Consider the following 23,245-nt stretch of genomic DNA (forward strand, 5'->3'; position numbering starts at 1 on the left):
GACAACATCCCAGCACTGAACCGGGTCCCTGTGCACCAGGAGCTAGCACCAGCCCTGCTCATGTTTTAACTGGTGGACAGCACAGGCTGATGGCATGGACCAATGCCACCAGGACAATTTTTACAGCCTGATCACAATCAGGGAGAAGCTCACAGCTTCTCAAACAGCACCATCTTTCCACAAGTTACTACTGCAAACAGAGGCTGCATGTGTAGAGAAGCTATATATGAGAGTGGAATTAAAAGAAAACGTGCTGCTTCAACTGTAAGGACCAGCTGAGAGATCGAACAATTGGAGGACTGCTGAGGTGTATGGGCTTTATGAGATGTACCACACTCAAGAGGAGGGAGAACTCTGCCATGAGAGGAGGGTGTTGCACAACGAGGGCACAGATGAGGTGGGATGCCTTCCATGACACTTGGGTGCCAGAATAGGAACCAACCTGAGAGGAATCTAGATCAGGAAACATAGGCTCAGGAATCATATAATTGGTTGGAGGAGGCTCATTTAACTGCACCTGATTTAACGTTTGGTTCAAGTCCTCTGCTTTCCAGGCCCCTTCCTTTGCTCGCTGAAGTTTGTAAAACGGCATCCCTAGTTCCCCAAGAAAAGGAAAAGAAAACAGTGAAGAACAAAATAAACCTAATGGGTGAAAGATTCAAAGTCAATTATATTTTTTAAAAATTAAAAGGGATCTAACGATAACGCTAGCCGTAAGAGGATTTTGTTTACCAGTCATTAACATTTTAAAGCTTCTGATAATAGAGGACTTAGACCCTTGAGCAACTGAGTTTTACTGGGTTTCCAAGAGAGTAACCAATGAGAACCACACAAGCAAATCTGTCAACACACAGAGCGCAGGGTCCCAAGCCAAACTTTCTAGCAGCTTTGGCTTAGCAGAGCTCACAGGAGCGACCCACAGAGATTTGTCACACTCCTTGGTTCTGAGAACTATTTATAAATTCTGAAGGCAAACCAGCCATTCTAGTTAACTGCAGAAAGGGGGGAACACAGGCTGCCAGTTCAGAGATTGGGCTGCAGTATGCACTTCATGCTGGCTAGCTGAGCTGTGCTGACAGCATGTCCTCTCCAATTCATTAACACAACTCGCCTCACGATTCCAACAAGTGCAAAGTGCCAGCTCTCAGGATTGAAAACCACAGGATCACCCCAGCTCAGATGACAGAGCTGTTACACTAACAACCAGGTTGAGTCAGGCACTGAAACCCTAAGACTAACACAGCCTGCTTCATCCACTGTGGGTTTTTTTTTCCCAAAAGAGAGACTTACTTGGAGCTTTTCCAGCAGACAATGTGCCACCTTCTTCCTCTTGAAGATTCCAGGTAACTCTTTTCACTGGTGCTTTTGATTTCAATGCAGGACCCTGAGGTACCACCTCCAGTTCAGGCTTACCAAAATGACCAGCTTTCTCGTTTGTTACAAGGCACTCATCTTTAACCTCCGTCACACAATCTGTTATTTTGCTCTTGGATGAGCTTTGAATTGGTGCAGCCTCAGTCGGAGCGTGCAGGATAACTTCCTTCTTTGGGGCTGGTTCCATCAGAGATGGACATAATGCAGTATTTTCTATTTTAACTGTAATCTCAAGGTTTGTATTGCTACAGCTACCAAGCACTGCTGGATCACTACTACTCATTAGTTCTGTTTCAGCAAAAGAATCCACACTGCCAACTGGAACACAAATGTTTGTGACCTCTGGCACAGGGAATGCAGTTTCACTGGTCACTTCCTGACAGACAGGCTCTACCTTTACAGTTTCTTGGGCCTCTCTCACCTGAACCGGGGTCTCAGCCTGTATTTCCTCAAGTTTGACATTTGGTTGGATGGTTATGGAAAGCTCTTCTAGTACTAGCTCCTCCTTTGGCTCTTGTTTGAAGGAATGGGGTTGCTCCAGACACCTGGACAGATTTTCAGCTGGAGGCTTTTGATCCTTTTCTGGTGGAGGAGGAAGCGAGGTCTCTTTTGATCTGCGTTTTCTTTCTTTGGAACGTGATCTCGATCGTGGTCTTTTTTCCTTCGATTTGCTGCTTTTGTGCTCCCGAGATCGAGATGCAGACCGAGACCGAGACCTCCACTTTCTCCTCTCCCGAGACCTGGATCTCGATCTCTTTCTGTCCCTTGACCTCAAGCTGCTATCTTTATCATATCTCTCATAGCTTTTGTCTCTCCTGTGTTTCCGCCTTTTAGTCCTCTCAATGCTGTTTGATCGGGAACGTTCCCTCCGTCTTGATCTTGAACGAGACCGTCTCTTCTTTTTCCTATTTTCATAAAACTCAGAAGTACTTCCAGGACTACCTGAACGTGACCTAGATTTCCTTCTCTCCCTAGACCAAGACGTTTTTGCCTTTTTATCCTTCGTTTTATCCTTCATTTTCTTTTTTTTAGATCGTTCATGACTGCTAGAACGGTCAGTAGAAGACCTCCTGCTCTTGGGCTTCAACACATGTGTTTTGCTGTGCTCTTCTCCACCTGACCAAGAGGTAGACCTGGAGCTTCGGTCCCTTGAGTGCGTCCTATCCCTAGAGCCCGATCGGGATCTCTTACGCTCTTTGACAAGTGCCTTTTTCCTTTTCATCTTCTTCTTGCTTCTGGAGCTGGAGTTTGAACAGGATCTCGAACGCGATCGTCTCTCTGTTTGTTCCACCTTTTGGCCTTTCTGCTGCCCATCATTCTTTGAGGGACTATCTGGTTCTAGTTTCACATTAATATTAGGTCTAATCAATTCCTCAGCATTAAAGAACACATTAGGGCCCTCTCGGCTTTCCTCCTTTAAACGCTCTGCACTAGAAATTTGCTTAACAGCAGATGAAGTGCAAGGACTGTTCAGAAAGTCTTCCTCATCCATATTGTCTCGTTCCTCTGTATCAGAGATCTGTTCTACAATCCTGCTTTCTACTGTCACGTCATCCTGAGGCTCCGTGTTACTAGATGGTACGTCAGGGTCAGCCCCAGATTCAAACATATTTTCTACCAAGTAAGGGGTGAAACGACGGACAGTTTGAAACGTTTGAACTTTTGGATTTTCAATGGAAATAGTCCTGGTAATATTAGTAAGCGGGATCCCTGAGCCAAGCCTTTCAGGACTGCTGCTTGCTGAACTTGAGTCTGATCCTGTCGGCTCAAAGGGATCATATATTTCACTCTTGACCTGCTTTTTCTTAACTGAAAAAAGAGGTGAAGGACTCTCTTTCTGTTGCACTTTGTCGTCCACAGGGCGGAAGGTGTTACAAAATCCTGGGTTAGACAGTCTGCTGGGATGCCCTGCATTTCCTGGAATATTGATTTTAAAACTCTCAAAAGAGCCTGGCCCTTTGCTCCTCAAAGTGCCCAGTAGTGATGAACTGCTATATACACCTGTACTGGTAGAAAAAGACACCCCACTCGTATGTGTTTGTTGCTGAGATTCCTTGACATTCGACTTCTGACTTTCCACCTTGCTACCCCTTCCTGGCTGATTGGTGCTCTCCTTGCCAGTCAGCTGGGTTATGCAAGAGCTGGGGATGTCACAGCTTTGGCTTCCTGTGGGTTCTGGCTCCACCTGCTTGCTGCTGGTTTCCTTTTTAATCTTTGGTATCCTGGGAAGCTCAAAGATGTCAATTCTCTTGAGAGGTGGTTTTAATTGCTGCCTCACAGTTACAGCTTTTGAGCCAGAATTCAAGGTACGGCTCAGGGGCTTTGAAGATGAGTCAGTGGGTGCAAAGTTTTTAGAGTTTCCATTAAATCTGGGCATTTCATCTAATTTGGAGCCGTGCCTGCTCAGAGTAGCTATATTCTGAGTCTGAACAGACCTGGGTGTCATTGAATATTCAGATTTTACAGTTGCCTTTTCTGAAGTAGTCTGTGCAGGGTTTGCTGCAGGCTCAATCCTGCTCAGTGAGGGTGGAGACGATGGAAACAAGCTTGAGGAGAAGGGTCTGGTGCGAGTACTCAGCCCCGAGGAAACTGAAGGTCCAGCGATGGAGCTGACTGCTGTGGTCCCCGAATGCACTGTACTCAGTTGAGAGTTATGTCCTGAACCATCATCCACTCTCGAGTCATTGGTTGATTTTCTGTGAAGTGGAGCTACGGTAGACAAGCAAACAATTAAGCTTTTCAGTACATATCCAGACATTTTCCCCCAAGACTAAAAGAAATACTGAGCTAATTATTTTAGACTTCATTCTGGTTTGCAGACATACCACAAAGTAATAAGGCAGTCCAATAATTCTTTTGGTCAGATGTTCAAGGTTTAATGCAAGAAAACTGCATCTCTGAGGTAAACACTAACATTTAGGAAATAAACTATTTGTTCTGCAGCTATCACCACATTCATGTTTATTATCCTGTAGTTGACAGTTGACAAAAATGACTATAACACGGGATATTATAGGTACTCACTTTAAGAATAAAGCTCTAAGTATCAATTTGAAAAGATTCTTTCCAAATACAGCACCAAGGGAAGACACAGCTGAAAATGCTAGCATGTATTCTAGAGCTCAACGTTTACAAAGAAACTTCACTGCTCTTCAAACCAAACTACAGTGCACAGGCATGGCAGCAATGCATGACAAATGCCAGAAGAATTGGGTTTTAAGATACTCCTGCTCTATCCAGTCCTCCATTTTTATAACAAAGCATGAAACTACAGTGCAGTACTTCTGAAAGAAGTATCTATTAAAATGAAAATCCTCCAGTAACATCTCACCTCTGCAATTAAACCGGAGACAAGTAACAGAGCATTTGTATGGATCTTATTAGATGGATTAGAATCTATCTTACACATTCAAACGCTCAATAAGAGTATCCTTGTGTTTGAAGCCATGCAGCCTGTAGGACCAGGGCAGATGTGGGATGAAACAAAGAGGCTAATTGCACTAGGAAGTGCCAAACCCTTACCTGCCTTCTTTGCTGTCAGCGAACCATCTCGGTTGATGACCACATCCGAACTACTCATCATGAGAAAGCTCTGTCCAGACAGGATACTTCCCAACAGATCAGGCACAGGGGCAGCTTCTGCTTCTTGATCAGGACTCAAGACAGGTACACTGCTTCTGCATGTTTCAGAGGGGTTATATTTCCTTTACTCTTACAGCACTTGTTCTATACACACACATTACATTAAAAAGAAACCAAAATCAAGGGCATAAACAGAGGTCAGCCAGGAAAGTTCACTTGTAGTTTTGGCTTCACTAGAGTCATTCAGCCCCCATTCTCCCTCTGATAAACAGAAGGTGAAGCTTTTACTGACTGCCCACAGGAACACCAGAGGGTAGGAAAGCATGTAATCATACCAGAGAGCCTGGTAAGCAAATGCTTTTAATCTTATTTAATAGTGGTGCTCACTGTGTTATTTATCAGGATTAACTTTCCAGTGCATTTAAGATGCATTTTTGAAGCGTAAACCATTGTTCAGCACATCAGAGATATTTCCATCCCAGCTGCCTCTCTTCCCCCCCCCCAAATCACAATCACTCAGGCCTACACTGCTATCTAAAAAACCTGATGCAGCTTGAAACGGTGTTTAACACCAGCTAGGATATGCATAGGTGCCTACTGGTAGGGTAGCATGGCACAGGAGGAATTACACTGAAAGACAACAGCAATGCCCCCATGCACAACACAAGCACTTCCCTTTATGCATTACTCAATCTTATGAAAACAGTTTAACTGTAAGTTTTCTGTTCTTGAAATACGGACTGAAAAGGTTTGAGTGCTTTTGGTGCTGGGGTGTGGCTTTTTTGTTTTTCTTTCTTTGCTTTTGTGTTGGTGGGATTTTGGGATTTGTTTTGTTCATTTAAAAAAAAAAAAAAACACCAACACAACAAAAACCAAAAAACCGAAACCCAAACTTCAAAAGGGACCAGACACAGCTCTTTGAAGCAGCTACACTTTATTTCTTATTGACAGCAAAGCAAGCTTTCCAAACATAACGTACACCAAAAACCTGTAATAACATATCACAGAAAGATAAAATGGGAAGGCTAAAAGATTGTGCTACCAGGCCAGACCAGGAAACTCACTGTAGTCCAGGCAAATCAAGCCTTTAGAAAAACTGAATTTCAGCTAAAGAACTCTACCTTCAAAACAATGTGCTACTCAAATAACTCGGAAGACAGGGAAAGCTTCCTGAAAGGCTTCCTTCAGGATTGAGATGGGAAGAGTAGAGAAATATTCCAAGTTATCATGGAAATATACTACCATAATCCCGAGAAACCAATCTTCACCATGCTGGATGCATTAGAGGACAGCCATGTAAATCTCTCACACCTTTCATCATTTAAGCTAAGCGCCTTCCATTTCCCCTAGTCTTCAGCTCTCTCAGCCTTGCAGTTTTCTGTGACTCGGTTAGTACCTGCCTCAGTCATTTTCCCCATCCCTTTTCTTCTTATCATGATGCTGCTCCCTGTGCACTGTATCCCACACCCCAGTCCTGGAAATGCACTGTGGCTGCCAGTGGGAGGCACCCAGCAACGCTCCCCGGCAGGCACAGGGGCACACAACTGGCACACACAGACAGCTGCCTGACAGCAAAGCAACTGTTAAACTGCACGATCAAACAAAGCTTTTTGAGCACCAGCAAATGGCAGAGGAATTGGGTGAGGAGGGTACATCCCTCCTCTCCTCCACGGACAGGCAATTAGATTCCCCAGCCCTCTCAAATAAGCAATCGGTTTTTTAAAGGTTAATGAGACCGGGATTTAAAACATAGTAATGGGGTTACTAAACAATCCCAAACCATAAAGCCAGAAGACCCAGAATAGGGTGGAAATGCCAAACAGAAATTTCAGTGAAATAGCTAGAGCTTTTATGACAGAATAAGTGTGTGTCCTTCAACATAAAAAAAGGAATTCTTGCATAAACTGCTGTGGTTATTTATCTACAGATGTGCAGGCAAGTGTGCACACACATTCTTTCAAAATATTCAGAGTAAGAAAAGAGTTAAACCAGGATGATCACCCAGTTTTCTCTTTTGTTAGGGTTATTAGACAATTAAGGAGACTAAAATAAAATAAGTAACTTGATGGATTTTTACCTGGGAAGACCCACAGAAATAGGTCTAGCTACAGGACGGTGAGACCTCAGTGCTGACTGGGAGAGAACTCTCCTTTTGGCACTCACTGGTGAATCTGGACTTGCTGGAACCTCTTCATTACTGTGGGTAAAACACACACACACCCCCTGAAACTGTCTGAATGTTTTTCATGTCAAACAGATGAAGTAGATAATACTACTAGGACAGATATGATTAGAGAGCATCATTTGTTTTATTACAATGCATTAAAAAAGATTTGTGCGATACACTTATTTTCTGGGGCTACATAAATAGAACAGCATAACTCAGCCAGTAGATTCAAATGTAGATTTTTATTCTTGGAAATATTACATGGGTAATTTCCTTTTATGAAAGGATCAAAAAGACTTATTTCAGTGGAAAATTAAATTTTACCAACAATAATTTCAGATGCCCCTTCCTTGGAAACCAAAGCTTAAGAGTGACACAGACTATGGCACAGTAAGATCCCTCCTGAATTTCAAGTGTCTGGAAAAGTGAAGACGGGAAAAGGAGAAACGTGGAAGATTCCACAGGTCCATTTAATTCTACATGAAATCACAGTTCATTGTACCCCAAGAATACAATACACTAGCTATCTTCACTTAAAAGGAATAAAAAGAAAATGACCAATTAGGATCTGACTCCTTCAAATTCTAGCCTTTGAATAATGCCATTTAAAGGTTTTCACGAGGCTTATTATTTCAGCAAACCTCATTAAAGAGGGCTGATTCTTTAAGAGCTCAGCAGCTCGGCCATGAAGCAAAGAAAGACCAGGCCAATGTGTTATTATTATCTTCAGATGCAAGATCTACGCTTTGCAAAGAAAGTCCCACGTACAAACAAGCCGACACTTGTGAAATTACCAGGTCCCTGGTCATAATCCAGGGATATCTTACCTTTCATAAGGATCCAACTCATATGGATCTCCAAACACCGACAGAGAAGCTGCACCGATGTCTGCTCTCATCAGACCAAGCGAGGGTTCCGGTGGTTTGTACATGGAAGGAAGTGAGGCCCCACGCAGAGGTTTACTAAGACCAAGAGTTCTTGCAATACGGGAGCGAGTGGTAACCTCATTTTTAACCTGCACAGATAAAGAGACTGGGTTATCTGTTAGGGCAGGTACGTACCCTGGGTTTAAAGCTCCACATTCTTCTTAGGCTAAGTACAGTCATCAGGTTACTACTGTCAGTAGCAGCAGTGGTGTGCATTTATTGTTCTATTTGTTTTAAAGCCCTTATTAAACTTCTAACTGTGGCCTAGATGTCACTTCATACAGAGACTGCATGTATCACGTTTAAGTGACCAGATAAGCTAAGTTTCTAAAAATCTTTAATGATGTCATTCAAAATTGTCAGTTATTAATTATTAAAGGCTGGAGGGACAGTTCTGGCTGCAGGATGTAAACTCCAGTTAAGGTAGCCAAGACAAAATTCAAGCTGGTGCAGAGTATTCAGTGTAGTCCACGTGAGAACAATATCCACAACTGAAAAGGATTCTGAGAGCCCTTACAGCTGATGAACTGGGTGTGCAACACCACGGACACAAACATCCATAGCCTATTGAAAAGAACAGGTGGTGGCAATTTTAACTGAGCTTGCAGCAGCACCTAGTAAACACTAGAGCTGAATGGCAAGGCAGAGCACAAAGCCTGCAGGACACGCTCTACAGTGCGATGTAACAGGATTTGTCAGCAAACCCAGCAGGCCTGCCTCAAGTTACAATTTGTTTCCATGTACAGCATCTTTCTGGAGTACACCAGACACATCCTGCGCATACTCCCACCAGAAAACAGTTATCTGCTATCCTTGTAAGACAGTATTTTCACTGAATCCCATGTTATAGTGCTTTTACGCATGGCTGAAAAATGGCAGATACTGACACTGGCAGAAACTCACATGTGATCTTACTCTCATCTTTTTTCCCCTTCTCTTCTTCATCAGGCGCTTTCGTCTCTTTAGCTGTGTCCCTGAACTCTTCTTCCCAGCAGAAGATTTTGTCTGAGTTCTTTTTTTGCCTCCTTTCTTCCTCCTACCTGATGGGACAAAAGACAATCAAGTATCTGGCTAAATGCTGGCATTGAATTTTATCCTATACTCCCCTTCTCATTCCCCCATGGCACACAAAACAACTCAGAGAGACCGCCAGTGTGCTGCAACACTTCCTCTCTATACCCACGGGGCAATCACATTTAAATCAGCAAAGCAGAAAATGTGAAATGATCGGGATTTCTTTGAAAACAACCCTCAAGACACTTCTGGGCAGAGGCAGTATGGGGAAAGAAGAAAATGCATGTGGTATACTTCTGTAGCTGCACAGGTGTGGCAGGATACAGCTGATCTGGAGTATTTTGTGTGATTCAGGCTTATCTTCCCAAAGCTTTTATTCTTGCAGATGGGAAGCCCAGGCAGTGTTGATGCCCTTACCTGTTTTTCTTTTCTGCCTAGCAGGAGGACGCGGTGCAAGAGGACGCTGGTAGATGGCTGTGTTTAGGCCTGCTACAACTGCCTCAATTGTTTCATCCAGAAGAGAGGACATGAGGTACCTTGGCACGTGCTGCGTGAGGGATCAGAAGTTACATGATACAGGTACCTTAAAGCTCAGCAATGAATTACTTATTAAAGCATTTGATGAAAAATGGATTTGAGATTTGAATGAGAAGCACTCGTGTCACCAGCTGTCAGTTAAGCGATTATGTCACCTTTCTCACCTACTGACTGTCATACTAAGGAGAACATGACCTTACTCTTCAGCCTCCCTCAGTATCACAAGTCATGGCTAGCCTAACTCCTGACTCTTTAAATGAAAACAAGCCCCAAGACTGACATTTCCTCAATGAAAAAGTTCACAACTTTCTCAAATCCACCCAACTGACCTCTGGCTCATCACGCAGCAAAGTGCGATGATCAAAGTCTGAAAAGCCAAGTCCCCTGTCTCAAACTCTTCATTCTTTAGGTCAGATTTACCTAATGCTGCAAAACATGTCCAGTGACGGCATTTCAAACACACACCTCGGGTCATTCACTGGAAAGGTAGGTGTGAGTCCCCCTCCAGAGCATTATTTAATTGTGATAAGCAGGGGCTGCTCCTACAAGGTTCAAATTTCCCTTCCTCTCTATACCCAAGGGACAATCACATCTAAACACACACATTTGATGTGTATGGATTCTGAACCACCAGCCTCAGAATGTGAACTCAAACACAGCACAGGTTTGTTCCTTCCTTCCATTAGAATGACATTAAGAGCAGGTTTCTCTCAGCAGCTGTGTTAAGTTGGCCATGCCCACACCAACTATATTCCTAAAATGTCATGGAGTCATAGAATCATAGATGGAAGGGACCTTTACAGATCATCTAGTCCAACCCCCTCCTGCCATGGGCAGGGACATCTTCCCTACCCCCTCTCCTTTCTTCAAGCAACTACAATGCATCAAGAAAAAGTTTCACAGGTGCAGAGACGCCTCTGATGTTACACATTATTTGCTGTGCTTATTTTCTACCAGAGCATATGCATCAGATCCTTGTACTGTTAAAAAATGTTTATGTGGCACAAACACTAGGGGAGAATGGCTTCAGAGTATCTTGCAATGGCAAAAAAGCTTCAAACTGCAAAATGTTTGAAAACAGAACATGCCAACAGAAACGTATGCTTCACTTGATCTTACTATGGAAGTAGTTTCACCAGGCTTCTCTGTTAGTGTCACTAATGCACGCTCCAAACAATTTTAATGAGCTATTTTTATTAGAATGTCATTTTTAAGTATTGAAGGTGCCAGTAAATACTACATAAGGTTCTCTGATTTGGAGAGCAGGATGGAGTAAGGAAAACCCTGAACATTACCTTAATCATATTAATTTTTCTAGAAGGACCTAAAATAGTGCATCTAGTTAACCACCACTAGTTTAGGCACCTACCAAACAGTAGATGAATTACAAAACAAACCGTCTCCTGAATACTAAAGCTTTCCAAGGATCTGGAATCAGCACCTCTCTGGGCTTTTAGGACAACACCTTACACACACCTTAACCAGTGGAATTAGGCTTCAGTCAACTCAAGGTAGGAGCTACAATAAGATGCACTTTTATTCAGAGACAAAGGGAATAAGTAACAGTGCCTTTCTAGGTATAATCTGTATTAATCTCTGCAGACTGAGAAGTGGAGCTAGGGAATGGCTTCTTGAGTGGCAAGTACTGGGTTCCCAGGCTTACACTACTATGCAACAGTCCCCAGGCACCACCTCTCTCATCTGCGGGAGACAGCTACACACTATTTCTAAAACAACAGGCAGGAAAAGAAAGAAGAGCATCAGCTGTTACCTTGCACAGCCTTTTGCCTCAAACAATACTCTACTACAGGGGTTTTTTCAACTTAAGATCCCTGACAACTCAGATGTAATTGCTTAACAGCAACGCATTAAGTTCTTCTATTCATTAAGTTTTTCTATTTTAGTAATTCTTCTGAAATTGAAATTAAAAGGCCTGGGTTTGGAGATGGGTGTTGGCAGCCAAATAGGATGACCTCCACCATGGAGGACGTAACAAATTTAAGGACTGCTAAAGCACTCTGGGAAGTCCTTAAATCAAGGAAAGAAAACGTGATAAAATCTTAAGATGAGCTAGATCTTCATTCATGGCATCTATTTCAAACTGTACTTACTGCTCTAATTCAGATCATTTGGGAATTGCTACAAATTTCTCTCCTCCCTCTTACAATGATTTTGATAAGAGATTTAACAGGTAAACTCTGGGGAGCTAATTAACAGTACACTGCATCTTACCTTACTGCTGGTTGGGAAGAAATGGAAAAGCTCTGCTTTTTGGTCCAGATTCGGACATTTTGTTTTGCTTCCCTTAAGCCTGTCTCTATTTACCTTTATTTCTTCTGCCTGAAGTTACACAATATAAAAGTACAGCTCATGAAGCTGAGGCACTTCACAGTTTCAAGTGCATTTCCTTTTTTTTTTTTTCCTCACCTGACTTTTACAACTGGATTATTACAAGGGAAAACTTAATCTGCCAGACCTCCTACCTCAGCCTTCTCCCAGTCTGCACTTCACACTCCAAGGAGACAGACCCAATCTGAAATCCACAGCCAACTGACCAACTTCAAGAAATACTCTGTTGTATCCATTATTCCCTTACTCCCTCTTTTCTACATTTTTCTATCTTTAGAAAAAAAATGACTTAATACAACCAAAACGGCATGTTATAGACAGATGAAACCAAGTTTATATTCATAGAATCATGGAGTAATTCAGGTTGGCCAGGATCTTGGGGTGTCCCTCAGAAGGGTCTGACCTTTCTGTTCATTGGTCAACACCGAATTCAAACCAACTGGGTGAGGCCTTTCTTCAGGCAGGTGCTGGAGACTACCAAAGACAGGGTTTTCAAAAACTGTCCAGGCAACCTATCCCACAGCTGACCATCCCTAGGGGAAAAAACAATTTTCCTTATGTCAAGTCAGAACATCCCCTTCCTTTCAGAAGTTGTAGAATTTCACATGTTTCTACCAAAATTCAACAGCAACATTAATGAGGAACCAATTAACATATCACTAGTCCCATGGAGGTTATTTACAGGCTCTTATTCCACGCTAAATCACCATATGCTCCTGTGCAATTAAAGGCTTTTTATATTTATGGAAGTGACAGGTAGAGTGCTTTGGCTAAAGCCAGAGAACAAAGCCAGCAGGAGATCCCCAAGTTTGAAGTTCTCAGTTTGCAGCATACTAATTGTTACCTAAACGATCGTAATTATCCCAGCCAACAGAAACATCTTGGCTGCCCTCATCTTCAGTAAACAGTTTCATGAATAAAGGATTTGAGGGCCCTTGGGTATTTGGGATACTTTCTTGCATAGATTTCTGGTACCTGTGAACGCGTTTGAACTCACACTGCCACATCATCACAGACACTAGCATCTGGGTTTTTTTCTCCTCAATAAGAAGCCGATTTTCACAAATACAGAAACCTTAAAAATCCTAAATTTTTCTCTTCAATTGGGCTGAAGGTGGTCAACAGTTTCTACTGCTGTGGGGCAAGGGGTAGGAGGACAAACAAGCAAATACACATGCATGTCAAATAAGCACACCCTGTCTTTGCAAAAAAAGCACGCCAAAAAACCAGCAGTGGTACACAAACCGTGCATTAACAGCCACTGGGAATAAAAATACAATTTTGCTCACAGCTGAGGTGATAAAAATGCAGATTAAGAGAGGAAGCTACAACAGACTTCAAAATAGAGTCTTGTGCTCCACTCAATTTCCACATGTTCTACATCTCAATTTAAAAGAACTCCAGAACCACTAACCACTGAGCTATGGAGAGTCACAGACAGCTGAGCTATTTAAGGGAGGGACTTATGTCAGTTATTCCAGAGGCTCACGAGCAAATACTCCTAAATACCTGTATTTGTTGCGCTGTTGTTATCCGGTTTCTGTTCACTGTTGCCCTAACTCGTTCGCTCTGCCGAGTTCTGGCTATAGCTCGGGTTCGGACGTGAGGGCGTAGCCTGCTCGTGGTAGGAATAACATCAGCCATGAGGGCAGCAACCTCTTCTTCACTGACATGGTCTGTATCTTGAAAAATAAGATGCTCAGGTCACTTGTCTTTCTACAGGTGAAAGCATTTGAAGAATTTTGGACAGACAAATAGTATTAGTATTCCCTTTCTTAAACCAATCACCTCCAAAGGCAGACATTACCCTCTCAAAAGGAAATGAGTACAGACACTGCTGCTTCAGACTGTTACACAGAAAGACAATTTTCTAGGTAACAGAAATTTCTGCTACCTTGGCAATCTGAGGTCAGGATACTAATAAAGTCCTTCCAAGGTAGTACAATGCAGTTGCACCAAGGTGCTGGGCTTGACTCAGGAAGATTAATGCAAGCAGCTTCACAGGTTGTAACTGTGGATGAAAATCTTAATAAACAAGATCCTCTTATCAGTCAAGACTTTAAGTCAACTCTCTTGATTCAAGAGAGAATGCCTATCAAAACAATTATTTAAAACAGATAAAACCAGGGGTTAAACATCTCTTCAACACAACACAAGCTTCACATCACCTAAGTGAAGAGGAAAACTTTACTTTGACTGGATACCATGAAACCCTCACCTGCAGCAGCACCGACACCCATGGGGGCACAGGCTGGACAGAACCATTCATCTACAGGAACTTCACTCAGAGGTGGATTAAGGCATTCCATGTGATACCTTGAGAAAAAAAAAAAAAAGAAGCGGTCAAATAAAAACCAACATGCTCCTTACCAAGGCAAGGGAGGCTATCCACACACTACATAAGGTGGACACATTTTCTTAAGCTTGAAACTACGGTCTACACATCTGCTTCTACCAATGTCCAGAGAAACGATGCTGCCTGATAGTTACATAAAGGTCTTTTCTAGATGGTATTTTGATCACGTTAGGCTCAATAAAGCTCAGAAAAGTGAGTGTTTTTTCCCCTTGCTGTGCGGTATATCCCTTGTCATTTGAAACCAAGCTGCAAGAAATATGCAGAGCCAAAGTTGATGGTGGAAAAGAGAAAGGAGAGAAGTATTGAGGTGCTGGGGAGACAGGCCATCAGGAAACAACATCGCTTCCTGCAAACCAACACAGCACTAATGTTACTGGTCCTTATGAACGTTTTATTTTCCATAACTAGACATGGGTCAACTGCAATGCCTTGTGACGTTGAATAAACACACTGGACCCCATGTACACCCAGACTGATTAAGACAGCTGGGGGTAAGGACTGCTGTGTAACTGCAGGAGCTCGGCGCAGAGCATTGCTCTGTCACCGGCTTCATACAGCTGCTTGCAGGACTGGAGACTAACCACACTGACTTCCAAACACCCTCCCACTGAGAACCGTGCTCATCCTTCTCAAATCTCGAAGGGAAAGAAGAGACACTCCCTTAGGCAGGCCTTTTGAAACGTTCCCTGCCCAACAGGCTGAGCAGCTAGACTGAGCAGCCTCACCAGCTGCTTACAGAGAAGCTACCCAGGAAAGCCTTTCAACAGGGCCCAACTTGGGTTCTGTAATCTGTTCAATTCTGTTTTCAGCAATTAAAATATAGCCAAAGCGACAGTGTTAGTAGCACAGAATTTTTGAAGCAACTCGTGTTCAAGTCACACTGCTAAAAAGAATTAAAACAGATTTCCCAAGTAAATGAGATGCTGCTCATGAAAACCAAGTGCGTAGACCAAGTTCCTTAGGCAAGGAACATGCAGACACCACAGCCTTCGAATAAGAGTTTCAGCTGCAAATTAGCAACATTTCTATGACCAACTTTGTTCTTTTTCTAAAAGGGGAAACCCGATTTATTTCTGATGTAGTACAATGCTTAACTCTGAAATAAGCAGAGGAAGAAGTGAAGCTCTCTGTTTCATCTTCTCATGCCAAAATTCACTGCCTAACAACATATCTTAGTGCCTGGCCGCAGAGTACGGAAAGGGAAGGAACATCCATATGACACTACAATCCCATTTTATAGCAATACAAAAAAACCCCACAGACAGACTACAGTTGTTAATTTACTTTCCATCCATCACGCCAATTTCAGACTGGGTCTTTCAAACCTGTTCCCAACCATGTTGGGATAAACTCATTTTGCAGCTAAACTGTCAATACCAATTATATTATGTTTATACTAAAATATATTGATTGGCAAGGCAAAATGGAGTATCATGTCCTTCTTGCATGAAAGAGTACACCTTAGCAGATGAAATTTCACACCCTTTCAGAGACTTAAGAAGATGAAGTTGAAAAAGGATGTTTGCAATAAATCCTTACTTAAAAAATAGAGTAGCAAAGTATTTTCCTTCTCTGGGAAAGAAGAGTTCATTCTCCAACTACCAGCTATGAGGAATAAGGTCACTTCCCCAAAGCAGTATTCTGACAAGTAATACCGTTAGGTTCAGGCCAAAGTCATAACAAAAGTACTTGTAGCAAGAACTTCATTACATACTTTTTCAATTATCTCAGAGTTCTGAAGCCACATTATGACCCACTCAACAAGCAAAGACTTTCAGCCCTAAAACATTGGACACTGGAGAACTATTGCAACAGTTCTCTAGAGGCCCCTGGATAAGGAAAGACCACATCATAACAAAACTCAATGGCAGATCTTATAGAAGGATAACGTGATACTTGTTTTAAAAAAAAAAAAAATCAAAAGAAAATTGATTTTGCTCACACTCATTCTCTCAGGTTCATTTACTTGCACTCTTGCACCCACCCACTCACAAGACTCTGCGTGCCCAAGCGGTCTGGCCAGGACACTATGTGCAGAGTGCAAGAGACACTGGCCACCAAGTCCTCAACACATCTCAGGCTCTGTGACTGGTAGCAAAGAACTAAGTTTGGACTTCTTCCTTGTGCCTTTAAGGAATGAATGGATGCTTTTGGGGACCTTCTGCCTCGTTATTTTGTCTCAGTCCTCACAAACAATAAGAAAAAGGAGATCTATGAAATTTTGGGTCATGGATGTCGCCCCGCTGTTCATCTTCTTGACACGTATCTCTATATCAGTACTACTCTCTTCTTGCTACTTGGTAACCTGAAGTCACACATTAATGTGTCACACCATTAATGCATTTAACGCTTTTTCTACTGTTTGTTCAAGTGTTTAGATATGTGCACTTTTGTACTCACACCAATCTTAATGCTATTGTTACACAGTTCAGAAAGTTAGGTTGTTACAAGCCTTACCCAAAAATTATTTCAATGGAAAAAGGTTTGATTGCTTAAACCATAACTTAATACCGCACAGTTTAAACATTGTGAAAAACCACATCTAGCTAAAAGCAATGGAAAGACAGAATGACCCCACTGGCTTTAGAAGTGTGGGCAAAAATAACGGACAAAATTTTCATTCCAGCGTCAGGTCAGACAGACAATGTAGAGGAATAAAACTAGGGTTTGAAACAAGCTATTCTATGTTTTTCTAAAGTTAATCTCATTCATGGAGAGCTGGTAAAGACTGCAAGTACTTCCAGAAGTACTAATGCTAGAAGTCAAGGATTTATAAAGAACTTCTTAGGAAAATAAGATAAAAATAAAAAACTGTAGCAGACTTGGGCGGGGGGGGCGGAATCAGAGAAAGTATTGAGAGACCACAAAGGAAAACCTGAAGCAATACCCTGAGTTCAGATAAGGCTTTTGAAAGCTCTGAAAGAACTGAAAGACATGACTTCAGATAAGGCCTATGAAACACTTGCTTTGGTTAAGTATTTTAAACTCAGTGTTCTGATGACATGCTTAACAATATTTAGTGTTCCAAATTTTGTCTCTTGTCCAGAAGGTAAATCAGTGTACATGGACACTAAAGAACACAAAGACAAAACCAGATTTACCAGCTGCCTAGTTAGCTTGCTAGAAATAATTTTTGAAATATTATTTTACATATTCACTGCAAGAAAGTATCTCTCTGTTCAATGGGTAACTTCTGACATCATCAAACTGACAATGCTGCAAGATTGATTAAGTAATATGAAAGCTTTACATTCTAGCAGAACACTGTAGGCCCAAATTGTGTTCAAGTATCTTGATGCCTCTATTTAAACACTTATTAATCAAGGAGGGGAAAAAAAAAAAAGTTTGGCAGAGACAGAAGTAAGCAAGAGTAAGGGAATCATTTAATAACTGTGATATTAAGGACAAGATCTCAAAATTTTATGGAGCTGTGAATCTTAAGCACTTCTGTACAGCACTATTCTGAAGGAGAAATAAAGAACGTATGCTTTTTACCCTCCATGCACGCAGATACTGCATGGATGAGCACAAACATCTTCAACACTTGAAGGTGTGGTCACCTGCTTTGGTGGTCTGCAGCACTGAGGTGTGCAGGACTCTCCACACATACTCTGCTACATGATCAGAAAAGGATCCATCCCAGCATTGGGGTGTCTGCACTCTAAGCACGTGGATACAAGCCTGGCCGCATGATGAGCCTGAGGAGAGCAGCAAGGTTCAGCCTACAGACCAGATAGCGCCTGTGGCCAAGCACTGGCCTGCCCTACAGCTGCCACATGCACTGCAACCTCTCTTACCCTGCATCACAGCCATCACACAGCAGCAGGCGGTCCTCCCGGTCACTTCTGCCACACACCTCACAGAAGGTTGGATCATCCTCTCCATCATTACCCTGAGTTTTTGTGTTCTCAACAGGAATCTAAATAGAAGAGGGATTCACATTTTATGCAGAACATGGCACCTTCCAAAATCCATTATCACATTAACAGTACCTGCAGCCAAATCTAAAAGTGAATGAACCAAGATGGCCCTCACATACCATAACCTTCATTTAGTTCATTCAACACATCTAGGACACGACTAAATGCTTGAAAACATCTACTGAACTTGTCAGATACCAACAACTATAGAAAACTGTGTATTAAGAAAAGTCGAAACCAAAATTCCTGAACTAAAAAGTAGTCAACCCCCCCCCAAAACAAGACAAAAGAAGAGAGCAAGCTTTTTCCCCCCTTAAACATGTGTTAATTCACACTGCTGTTAAAATGCAAACTCTTAAAAATAAACCATCAGTTTATGAAAACAGAGCAAACTCCTAAATTTCCCCTGAAAATCAACATGTTTCTGATATTAATAAAGAGCAACGACAGCTCTTGAATATTCTTTTGTGAGACTACTAGCACATTCAACTTGTGCCTTCAAGAGCTCTACTATTGCCTTGTGTCTCTCTCCCCCCTTACAAACCCAACTGCCGCACAGTATAGCTGGTGGCAAGACATAAGGGAGAAACCATGTATAACCTAGATTATTTCTATTCATACTACAACGGCACTTGCAGTATGTGGGGCATTTTCCCTACGTGGCCAGGCTTATCAGTGCAGAACAGCTTAGAGTCAAGTGTCCATTATGCAAAAAAGGGAGTTATGGAAACCACCGTTTTTGCCATCAGAAAAGATGCCACGCTTCCACCCACACACAACACTGCAGGAAGCATGGTTAAGGAGGAAGAAAAAAGGTAACAATTCCTTAAAAGGCAATCTCAAAATAAAACAGAAATAATTCATCCAGACACCAAATATCAGATAAACATGCTAGAAGTGTAAACCTTTGAATAGCTATTTTGTGGCAAGTGGCCTTGTTGTTTGCTGCAGCACAAAGCTTACCTTTTTTAAGATTTTACCACCAAAACGTGCCCGAATGCTAATGTAGTTAAAGAGGATTCGATCCACTGGACAGGAGTTTGCATTCTAGGGAAAAAAAAATCCTGCATACAGTTAATAAGCACATCTCTTGATTTAATTTTTTAAAAGAAAAGATTCAATTATTAATGTAATAAGAATTAAATTAATGCAGTAATCATTTTAACAACTATTGGCATTTTAAGTACTTGAACCTGACTTACCTGGTTTACAAACAACTTACTGTATCAGAAAATACACATTTTTAGAAAAGCATTTATTATACTGAAGACATTTTATTATTATTCAATTGTCAAAGCAACATCAAAGTTCTTCCAAACACTGCCTTGAAACAGTGCTCGTGTTTTAGGCCATTTTCTTTCTTTTGGATGAAGGAGCAACTGAAAATGGCTTACAAATATATTCAGTAAGAGTGCTTTATTTCTTTATTTATTTAATTACCACTGGTACTGCTGCATGCACAGTAAGTTTTGATCTCACCCTCAATTATGCTTACAGAAACTAAGTTAGGCGGCAAGGAACTCTTGACTGAAAACTGAACTCAGAACAAACTGCTGATGTAGTTAGTATTATTCTTTATCTTTTCTATGTTTAAATGTTCACTGTTGCAACAGATCCCCATCCAACAGTCAGAACACAGAATTCAACAAGAGTTGAAGACAAATATACAGAGAAATATACACACAAAGAAAGAAAAACAGTATTACTGGTGTCTTGACTTGAAAAAAGGAATTTCAGATGCCTAGAAACACACTTGCTTATGACATTACAGCTTTCAGAGAACAGAACAGATCAGGACGGGTACAAGAAAAACAGGTACACACTTCACAAACATGAATCTTGCCAAATAACGAAGTAACCCAAGTCTGTGTTAAAAAGCTTAAGAAAGCAAATCTAAATATTACAGTGTTTTGTTCTCATTACAGCAGAGCAGTGTGATTGGAGGGGGGAGAGAGGAGCACATCAGAAGGCTACAGGACATCGGGGACAGAAGAGCTCACCTTAGACCACTCCACGATGCAGTCCAAGCAGAAGTAATGGGAACAGTTCTCAGGAGTCCCAACAGCCTGATCCCTAAATGTGTTGAGGCAAATGGGGCAGTTTTCGCCATCCTCATCAGAGGAAATGCTCACTCCGTTTATGTGTGGTTCTAATTTCAGAGAATCAGTCATTCCCCCCACAGCAGCCTCAGTTTCCTCCTCCTCCTCTTCCTCTTCTTCATCATCATCTTCACAATCTTAAAAAGCAAGAGATGAAAAACAACTCATGTGTGTGCAGGGCTTCAGCAGCAAGGGCAGAGGGGGTGGGCAGGATGCAGTACCACTTCACAGAAAATTCCAAGTAAGCTTATTTGATGGGGCTGCAAGGGGGAAGCACAGCCTCCCCAGTTTGAGGCAATAATTTTTGCTGTTTTCTTTTTTCCTAAATCCCTTCACTAAAACACAGTGGATTACTCTGGCAAAAAATAAAGCCTGGTAATGTGACTAGTCTTGCAAGAGATTAAAAGGACAGACAGCAGAAAAACAACAGATTATTGAAACAACAAGAGAGTAGGATATGTCAGGCCACCACTGAACACTGAAGTTAAAAAACAGAGTTATAATAAAGTTATCATGTACCCAACATTTTTTTTTTTTTTTTAACAGACACTCCAGAGGACAAGCAGCAGCAATATGCTCGCCTGCAGAAGAACAGATTAAAGACTTCACCAGTAAATCATGATTTTGAGAGTCAAGGGAACTGGGTGCCTAGCTGGAGACTGCTTAAAGCAGCTTCGTTTTGAGAAAAATTAATTTTAAGCACTCATCACACATTGTTGAATGGTGGTTTTGGTTTAGTACAAAATAAAGAAACATGCATTAGTCTCTCCCTAAAACCTGTGAATTAAGTTGACTTTTTCAAGCAGCAAGTAGTTACCTAAAAACCACTCACTCACTTTGGGTTTTGGATTGCGTTTTTTTGGGGGGAAGGGAGCGGGGTGGGGATGGGTGTTGTTGTTTTGTTCATTTTTTTTTTTTCCTAAAGAAAATGTGGTCTTTGGTGTTTTCTATTGAATTCTTCTAACTAGACATAGCAGAGAATACTCTAAATGATGGATTAATAAAGCTTTTTGGCACCTGGTGCCAACTTTTTAGTCTGTGTGCAAATCAGTCTAACTAGTAACTTGGAAAACTGTGCTCTTGCCTTCCTAACAAGCTTCAAGATGTGATAAAAACTGGTTTTTGTCTGTCCAAATAATAATTTGAGTGCAGCAGTTTCAGAAGTACATGCATCTACAGAGCATGCTTTCAGTAAAATCAACAAACCCAAGTAACATCCACACTCCTCCTTCAAAGAAAAACTAGTCTTCTTCCCTTCTCCCTAGACTTAACAGCAACAGCAATTTATTTCCAGAACTCCCCATCAACAACATTCACTTTAGAGCCCCATGCCAAACCAAACAAACAAACATGCTTTTCATAAGGGAAAAAAATAGCATGAGCCATTGCTGCAATTTTGACTTTTTTTCTACTCATGCTAGGGCAGAGTTCATTCCTACTGACTATAACTACACCAGTTTGGCTAGCAGGTAATCTTCATCTATATGCTTTAAAAACTTAAAAATGGAGGAATATTCCTTGTTTATTTATTACTGTAGGATTTGGGCACGGGCCTGAGACAGCAGCATCTGTGGATTCGTATTTCATGGTTAATTTCTGGAGAAGAAGCTTTCATCCCGCTCTTCCTCCAAGTATTAAAAAAAATGCCTGTTAACACACATTAACAGACCTACCTTCTAGTTCTTCATCTTCACTTTCTTCCTTGTCCTCCTCACCTCCCTCTTCCTCAGTGTCATCTTCTTCCTCATCACTTCCAGTATGATCTTCTGAATCACAGCTATTTCCACCATTGCTTTCTTAAAAAGAAGAGAGAAGCAGCGAGGAAATACCTATGTGATGCAGACAGTCGGGCAGAACAGTGAAGGACGCACCAGACTCCTGCTCAGGACATTAAATATGTAGTGAAAACCCAGATTTCCTCAGTGCCGTCAAGGCTGCCTGTTTTGAGAAACTCAAGGGAAGCATGCCAGCAGGTTGAGGTACAGAACTTAAGCAGCAAACCAAAAAAGTTCTCAGGTGAAAAGAGTCATAAATATATCTTTACTTCTCTTTGGAGGTTAAACCAACAGGTTCTCCAACCTAGAACTAGAAACATGCCCCTGCAGAGAGGCTGCATTTACCTGTTTCACTGAGGAGTGTGAGGCTTCGTCTCTTGCCCTTGCCTAGTGCAGCGTTCTTGTTTAGCAGTTCATCCTGGCTGTCATCATCCATGGCAGGACATTGGGAATCCGCTCCCTGCAAGAAGGCAGGCTGCAGTGAGGCAGTGCACCCCTACACGAGCAGGAGGGGCATCAGCCTGGCAAAGAGCGTCCACTGCATCTGCGGGGACATGAACAGTGCAAGGGACCTCGCTCTACAGCAAAGGCTCCTCACACCATAGACTAGTTTTCCCAGTTTCACATCAGAGGTGGCTACAGGTAAGCAGTTACCGTTATGTGGAGTTTCACATCCCTACTAAGGTAGGTGAAACCAGCTCCTTGTGAAACTCCGTTTAGGTGAAAGATTCAGCTTTATCTCAGGCTCCTGCATGACAGAAAAAGGCATAAGCAGAACTCCCCACTGAAAATGGGAATAGAAAACCCATAAACACCATCTCGTGGACTAGCAATAAAACTCTAAACTGAAAGGGACCAGAGGCCCTTTGAACAAGGCCTAACAGGATGACAATATGCATTTCAAATCAAAATACCCTATTACCTTGCTCAACTGAAAAGAAACAAGAAGAAAGGTTATGTATTTCAGGTCTTCTTTTAAAGGCCTTTAAAAAAGGCCTTTTCACAGCTCCTTCATGAAATAGAGAAGTCTCAGACCTCACAATCATTATTCCACAGAAAGGAGACTTGATTTGGTGCATATTAATGCAATCACATTAATTGCTGTGCATTAGCACAGATTGGTAATAAAACTGACAGATACTGAGA

At 41.9% G+C, this 23,245-nt stretch overlaps 1 protein-coding gene across 4 annotated transcripts in view; it reads right to left on the reverse strand.

The window, feature by feature from the left end:
* The window catches only part of PHRF1 (PHD and ring finger domains 1), a 32,470-nt gene that overhangs the window by 3,754 nt on the left and 5,471 nt on the right, over positions 1-23,245 (reverse strand). For 2 of the 4 annotated variants that reach the window (XM_074917864.1, XM_074917865.1), the window contains exons 2-15: positions 22,445-22,559; positions 21,998-22,120; positions 20,226-20,461; positions 19,189-19,272; positions 18,103-18,224; positions 14,168-14,265; positions 13,459-13,631; positions 9,481-9,610; positions 8,953-9,089; positions 7,951-8,138; positions 7,034-7,153; positions 4,897-5,051; positions 1,291-4,083; positions 443-594 (exon numbers count right to left, since the gene is read on the reverse strand). In XM_074917864.1, coding sequence (XP_074773965.1) covers positions 443-594; positions 1,291-4,083; positions 4,897-5,051; positions 7,034-7,153; positions 7,951-8,138; positions 8,953-9,089; positions 9,481-9,610; positions 13,459-13,631; positions 14,168-14,265; positions 18,103-18,224; positions 19,189-19,272; positions 20,226-20,461; positions 21,998-22,120; positions 22,445-22,535 — 4,602 coding nt within the window. In that variant the 5' untranslated portion in view covers positions 22,536-22,559. The remainder of the gene's footprint in view (positions 1-442; positions 595-1,290; positions 4,084-4,896; positions 5,052-7,033; positions 7,154-7,950; positions 8,139-8,952; positions 9,090-9,480; positions 9,611-13,458; positions 13,632-14,167; positions 14,266-18,102; positions 18,225-19,188; positions 19,273-20,225; positions 20,462-21,997; positions 22,121-22,444; positions 22,560-23,245) is intronic. The other 2 variants (XM_074917866.1, XM_074917867.1) reach the window with 2 other exon arrangements.

The sequence above is a fragment of the Athene noctua genome, chromosome 14, assembly GCF_965140245.1.
Source record: "Athene noctua chromosome 14, bAthNoc1.hap1.1, whole genome shotgun sequence".
Taxonomy (NCBI): domain Eukaryota; kingdom Metazoa; phylum Chordata; class Aves; order Strigiformes; family Strigidae; genus Athene; species Athene noctua.